Raw genomic sequence first — 7571 nt, 5'->3', positions numbered from 1 at the left:
CAGTAATGCTACACACAACCGCAGGTTCTGATTGGCTGAGAGGAGTGGAGAAGATCCCGAGTAACTCGTAAAAGGCAATAATTAACATCGTGTTATCGTAAATAATGCGTCAACGGGAAAAGAATATTTTTACACACACATGTAAAGCCTGGATACGCATCAATGAAATCATGAGGATCAACTTCGGAAAATGTTTTAATTTTAGACTTGACTGTTTTTAACTACCTGAAGCGAAGGTGTGTTCACTCACGTCCTCAGTTTACTGTTTTTTTTTTCCTGCTCCATCACACCTGACTTCGCGTGTTCGCTAATTATAGAACCTTGTTTTAGCCTAACGGAAAAAAGCCTGCTGTTATTTCTCAGTGGAGGTTAACATTTTTCCAGCGTTTGAACGTTTTTCATTTTTATTTCGCATTGTAACCGCGTTTACGTAGAGCATTGTACGTTTATTCAGAATGTAAAAGATCGAGCGAAATCTCAACGACAAGAAACATTACGATAAATAAATTATTAAAAACATACGAATCTTAAACCACTAAAGGTTATTACATGATTTTTCTACATAATAATTTTCATTGAGGAAAAAAGAGACACAAATTTATATAAACTCTTATAATTCTGTATTCTTACTTAGAATTTTTTAAAATTAGGCGCCTTGGAAAAAAATTTTAATATCTATCTATCTATCTATCTATATATATATATATATATATATATATATATATTTACAGTTGAGGTGAAAAGTTTACATCCCCCTTTCAGAATCTGCAAAACGTTAATTATTTTACCAAAATAAGAGGATCATACTAAATGCATGTTGTTGTTTATTTAGTGCTGACCTGAATAAGATATTTCACATAAAATATGTTTACATAAAGTCCACAAGAGAAAATAATAGCTGAATTTATAAAAATGACCCCGTTCAAAAGTTTACATCCCCTTGATTCTTAATACTGTGTTGTTACCTGAATGATCCACAGCTGGGTTTTTTTGTTTACTGATAGTTGTTCCTGAGTCCCTTGTTTGTCCTGAACAGTTAAACTGCCTGCTGTTCTACAGAAAAATCCTTCAGCTCCCACAAATTCTTTGGTTTTCCAGCATTTTTTGTGTATTTGAACCCTTTCCAACAATAACTGTATGATTATGAGATCCATCTTTTCACACTGAGGACAACTGAGGGACTCGTATGCAACTATTACAGAAGGTTCAAACGCTCACTGATGCTCCAGAAGGAAAAAACATGCATTAAGAGGTGGGGGGTGAAAACTTTTTGAATTTGAAGATCAGGGTAAATTTAACTTATTTTGTCTTCTGGGAAACATGTAACTCTCTTCTGTAGCCTCTGAAGGGCAGTACTAAATGAACACAATACGATATTTAGATATTTAAATAAGAAAAATGTACACATTCTGTTCAAAAGTTTATATAGAAACTTACTGTATATAAACAATAGAAAATATAGTATTTTTTGCAATATATGAACATAATCATTAAAATATTTTTTAATTTAGACATAAATATAAATATAAATATTATGTATTATCTATTAAATATAATGAATAAGACCAGAAATAAGTCCTCTTGCAGATTGCTCAAAAATAATAATAATAAAAAATATATATATATTTGCCATGTATTTACAAATCAATTTCACATAATGCCCTCTAAAAATTTTTAAAAATTATTTAAAGATTCAATAAGTCTTTGGTTTACATAAATAAAACTTTAAACATTCACAGTTTAAAGCTGACATGCTCTTTTTTTTTTTGCTGATGCGAAGCTAGCGCAGCTAATTCTACTTAATTCTGCAGAGATATATTTGATAAAAACAGATGTGGGAAAGAGAATATTTTGCAGAATAAGAAGCTCTCTCGCTCTCTCTCTCGCTCTCTCTCTCTCTCTCACACACACACACACATACACACGTGCACACGCACACACACACACACACACACACACACACACACACACACACGTGCACACGCACACACACACATGCTGACAACTCTAATTATCCATTTGCTAAGATGCTGCATTATGGGTCTCTTCACTGATGATGTAATCAGTACAAGAGGCTTAATCGGTGTGTGAAATATCATCCCACACACTACACATACGCAAACACACACACACACACACACACACACACACTGATGTAGCCCTAACCTTTTTTAACTGGCCACCAGCCAACTCATTTGTGCTTGCCTGCTCTTTGGTATGACCCATTTCTGCCCTGTGGGTCACTCGCAACCACCTGGCACTCTGAGTACTTCCCATGTTTTGCAACACGCCTGAATTTCACAGAAACACACACATAAACACACGCAGGCTCACGCGCACACTCTCACACTCTCACACACACACACACACACGCACAGGTCAACACTTTCACAATATACATCTTATGACGGGTGGGCCTTCCTTTTCTCACAATAAAACATCAATACATGAACCCTGGCACCCACAAAACTGTGTAAGGGTGGGTGTGTGTGTGTGTGTGTGTGTGTGTGTGTGTGTGTGTTTATTTGCTGCAAACACCTACTGAGCCTCCTGTCTGCCATTTTTTTTTTCTGTCCATGCTCACGGTACAAAAGAGGTGTGTGTTTTTAAAACTGCTGTTTCTGTTTCGTCAAAACAATTATTGTAATCTGGCTTACACAATGTTGTGTGCCAATACTGTAGAATTACACACACACACACACACACACACGCACACACACACAGGCCACTGCACAACAAACACACTGAAGGTCACCTGGAAATGCACAGATGCGTGACCCAGTAACATGTACACATATAAATGTTAAACACACACACACACACACACATATACGCATACAAAAGCTTGGCTAACAAAGTACTTAAGAATAATTTGGAATAAAAGGAACAATTTGTTCACGGCACACAAATATTGCACAGCGATGCTTTAGAAATCCTAACGGCAGCAAAACAGAAGTTAAAAACAAAAGAAATGCACAAAAAGAAAAGAGGAACAATGCTTTTAAACATGACCTGCGCAGCACTTGGACAGATGAGATTAGAAACAAGCAACATGGAGATGTTTATGAAAACGCAGAACAGTCTGATAATGCTAACTGATCGAGTTTTAACGTCTAGTTTAAATGATTATACGTTGGATATACGTATAAACACAAACACAGGTTTGTATACAAATAAGTCAATGTAATATAGTAATAGAAAAACTCAAACTTAAAAATACACAAATTTGCGTCAAACCCGCAACAATCATAAAGTAAAAATAATCAACACAAACACAGAAATAAACAAAATAAACTGTTAACTAGACTGTGAAAAAAATCTAAAGCTACAAACAAATGCCAACTTAGAAATGAAGTCAAAGTGTAATCTGGAAATATGGTAACTTGGTAATAATAATAATAATAATAATAATAATAATAAGTTCAAAGAGCAACCTAGCTAGAAAAGAAAGATCTAGAAACAAAGACCAAGCTTGAAATCTGGAAATACAAAAACTATATTATTTTCACTCAGTGACTTCTTAGTAAGTGTATGTGTTTTGCTTTAACTCTATTTTGTGGACAGATTTTTGAGCTGGAATCATCAGATAAACCCCAGTATACACTATATGTCCAAAAGTATGTGCACCCCTGACCATCACATCCATATGTCCTTGTTGAACGTCCCATTCCAGATTTATTCCCCGTGTGCTTGCTGTTATAATGAGCTCCACTCTTCTGGGAATCTTTCCACTAGATGTTGGAGCGAGGCTGTGGGGATTTGTGTTCATTCAGCTACAAGAGCATTAGTGAGGTCAGGCGCTGATGTTGGGATGTCGAGGAGGTCTGGGGTTCAGTCGGTGTTCCAGTTCATCCCAAAGGTGTTCAGTGGGGTTGAGGTCAGGGCTCTGTGCAGGACACTCGAGTTCTTCCACTCCAACCTTCACACACCATGTCTTCATGGAGCTCGCTTTGTGCACAGGGGCATTGTCATGCTGGAACAGGTTTCAGCCTCTTAGTTCCAGTGAAGGGAAATTGCAATGTTACAGCACACAAAGAAATTCTAGAGAATTCTGTGCTTCCAACTTTGTGGTAACAGTTTAGAGAAGCGCTACATATTGGTGGGATGGTCAGAGGTGCACATACTTTTGGCCATATTGTGTAGAACTACTGAAACTAGAAACACAGTCTAAGCACAACCTAAAGATATAAAGTCGCACGTAAACCTAGAAAAACAAATTCACCCGATATTGAGAGTCAAAGCCTAACCGAGATGCATGAAATATACAAACAAGAAAATATTGTAAAAAACTGGAAATAGAAATAATTTGAAAACAAAATCTAGAAATTTGCATTTTCACACTAGTCTCTGTAAAGATTATCGAGCTAACATCAAAACCCAACACAAATAACATCTAGAAATGATATTTTGATATTTATAACTATATTTAGAATCAAAGCCCAAACAAGAAATGTGTAAAATATATAATTTCAACCTAATTCTCAAACTAGCTTTTCATGAAAAACTAAAATGTGCAGAAATCTAGAAGCACATCAACGTGAATCAAATACACAGAGTAGAGTGAAAATCCAAACTACGTAAGTACGTATTTTAACACTAAAATGAATCAATTTCAAAGCGTATCATTTTTTTTCAATATAACAGCGTTTTTAGTTTTTTTTGTAATGTGGATATGGAAAAAAAACCCTTTTTCAAAAACGCTGCTGTACGATTGCCATGTTGCCTCCACAATTCCAAGATGGCCGAACGAACTGTGATGCTGTTTTCGTTGTTATGCATTTTAATTCTGTTTGATTGATTTTTGTCGTGTGCACGAAAGCGTGTTTAACATTTACGCTGTGAGAACGCAGATCTGGCAACCGTGTCGACACTTATTAGTGACTTTTTCTTTAATTTCATCAAGTAATTCACTGTAAAGAGTATAATTCATAAGGGTTTGATGTATGATATTTACACACACACACACACACACACACACACACTGTGTGTGTGTGTGTGTGTGTGTAAATATCATACACACACACACTGTGTGTGTGTGTGTGTGTGTGTGTGTGTGTGTGTGTATGATATTTACACACACACACACACACAGTGTTTCACCATTAGCAGGATTAATTTAAGTACGTAGCATAGTGCTGACTTTTGAGTTTCTAGATAACTCTGAAGTCGGTTTCAAGGAGCTCACACCCACACCCACACACACCCACACACACAAACGCTTTCACACAAACACACACTTTCACACACATTCACACTCAGCACTAGGGGGCTTGTGGTCTACTTGAGGGCAGTTTTGGGCAAAGTGAAACCTTTCAAAGCGGCAAAAAGATTCAGGGTCAAATGTAGAGACACAAGAGTGAAGCTGCGTTACACTGATCTGAGGCCTGTGTGTGTGTGTGTGTGTGTGTGTGTGTGAAATACTGAGTGATGGTGTGGTGTGATAAAGGAGAGTTACCACACTGTAGTTGATTATTTTCCTCTAACAGCACGTCCTCAAGTGTTTTATTCTTCTCATACCACAGCAATTAAATTTATTAAAGAATTAAAGAAACGTTATACTTTTAAAAAAATGTTTTTATAGTTATATTTAATGTTGTGGAGCATCAGTGAACTAAGCGAGTTCCTGTTCTCACTTACGTTGTAGCAGCTATAAACAGTCATTCCCTCACCAGCTTCTCTTTTTTCTTCTAAAAAAAAACCGCAGCTCATCATGTTACCGAGAAACCGCAAAGACGCATAAACTCCTCCGTCCTACTGATGTCAGAAAACTTAAAGTTCCAGCTTTAGCTCTGACTGATACAAAGCACTGACACTGGAGACTCCTTCCATCAGTGTTACAGAAATAAACATCTCCTTACTTTACAAGTACAAGAAAACTTCACTTTATAAACAATTCCACAGCGTCCATCATATGAGTCCCTGTGAGTGAGCTGTTACCATAGAAACGATAACCTATTCGAACGAGCGCGTTAATATAAACCTGTGATTTATATTATAGAAAAATAATCAACACTTTTTTGACAATTATTATATCGAATCAGCTTCATCACACTGCCTCGTCGCTGCTTATTTTACTACACCAGCAGCACACACACAGTGTTTTAGTCCTCAGTGTAATTGATTCAGAGTGTGTTGTGTTGCTGTTTGGATTAAACGCACACACCCACACACACACACACACACACACCAGTAAAGAAAGGAGAGAAATTTCAGTCTCACATGAGAATCTCACATGATTACAGAGTGGATGTGTCGGTGTGTGTGTGTGTGTGTGTGTGTGTGTGTGTGTGTGAGATGGCTGATGGAATACCACCAGGTGTCGGAGTTTGGGACGAGAATGCAAGTGTGTGTTAGAATCGAACCCCAACACACGCCGCATTTTCACCCGAGCGGTCGACACGCGTGATTTCTGTAATTCAATGTACACACACACATCACACACACATCACACTGCTTCCTCCTGTCACACCATAGCAGCAGGAAAAACAGCATTTCAGAGCTGCGGCGAGGGGAAACACCGTATCTAACCGGCGCGAGTGAATACACTCATTAACGTCTATTATTATTAATCACCTTAATGACGTTAACACACACGTCTACAATCTGATGTTAAACTGAAACTGAGAATGTATTAGAGGAAGGTACAAACACACACACACACAAACACACATACCCATACAAACACACACACACACACGCTCTCATACTGCAGCACCTGCTACTCTAATGCTCACTCACTCACTCACTCACCCACACACACAAACACACACAAACACACACAGGTCTTTCTACTCACGTATCTCTTGAGCTTTTTCTCCGGTGGGGATTTAACCAGCCATCCGGTACACACCACGTCCCCTGCGCTCATATCTGTGTCCGGTGTCTGTGTGTCTGTGTGTGTGTGTGTGTGTGTGTGCGAGGTTGTGCGCACACTGAATACAGAGCTAATCCGATGTCAAGCCTCCAGCGTCCAGACGAGGAACTAAAAGCATCGACACACACACACACACACACACAGAAAGAGATAGAGATAGAGAGAGAGAGAGAGAGAGAGAGAGAGAGAGAGAGAGTATGTATGAGTGTGTGTGTGTGTGTGTGTGTGTGTGTGAGTGAGAGAGAGTGTGTCAGAGTGTGTGAGTTTGTCTGCATGCGTGCCTGTAAGTGAATCTGAAAGAGAGAGGACGTGTATTTGCATGCAAGCAGTCTGTGTGTGCGTGTGTGTGTGCGTGTGTGTGTGTGTGTGTGGCTGAGGAGAGAGAGACGTCCCTTCTTTTGGTGGCTAATGACAAAACAGCACATGACCTTGTGTGTGTGTGTGTGTGTGTGTGTGTGTGGGATAGACACAAAATCAGAGTATAAAATGCAGTGAGTGGGCTTTTTAATGTTTTACTGAGAGAGACAGAGAAAGAGAGAGAGAGAGAGAGAGAGAGAGAGAGAGAGAGAGTTACTCTTATTGGTTAAAGGTGTGTGTTTATTTATACATGGCTTACTTTACACCAAATGTAGTCGATCAGCTAAGAATGTATAGCTAATGTTGCTGACAAATAATGGAAGATGATAACCTCCAGCTT

The 7571-nt window shown here is 38.3% G+C and overlaps 1 protein-coding gene across 3 annotated transcripts in view; it reads right to left on the bottom strand.

Moving 5' to 3' along the window:
• gab3 (GRB2 associated binding protein 3) overlaps window positions 1–7250 on the bottom strand; it is a 22185-nt gene extending 14935 nt beyond the window's left edge. For 2 of the 3 annotated variants that reach the window (XM_053230248.1, XM_053230247.1), the window contains exon 1: window positions 6797–7029. In XM_053230248.1, the coding sequence (XP_053086223.1) occupies window positions 6797–6868 (72 nt within the window). In that variant the 5' untranslated portion in view covers window positions 6869–7029. Of the gene's footprint in view, window positions 1–6796 lie in introns of all 3 variants that reach the window. The other variant, XM_053230246.1, reaches the window with a different exon arrangement.
• Between the last annotated feature and the right edge of the window lie 321 nt (window positions 7251–7571).

The sequence above is a fragment of the Pangasianodon hypophthalmus genome, chromosome 27 (genome assembly GCF_027358585.1).
Source record: "Pangasianodon hypophthalmus isolate fPanHyp1 chromosome 27, fPanHyp1.pri, whole genome shotgun sequence".
Taxonomy (NCBI): Eukaryota; Metazoa; Chordata; class Actinopteri; order Siluriformes; family Pangasiidae; genus Pangasianodon; species Pangasianodon hypophthalmus.
Note: the sequence above shows the minus strand (reverse complement) of the source record. Positions and strands in the feature narration are given on the sequence as shown.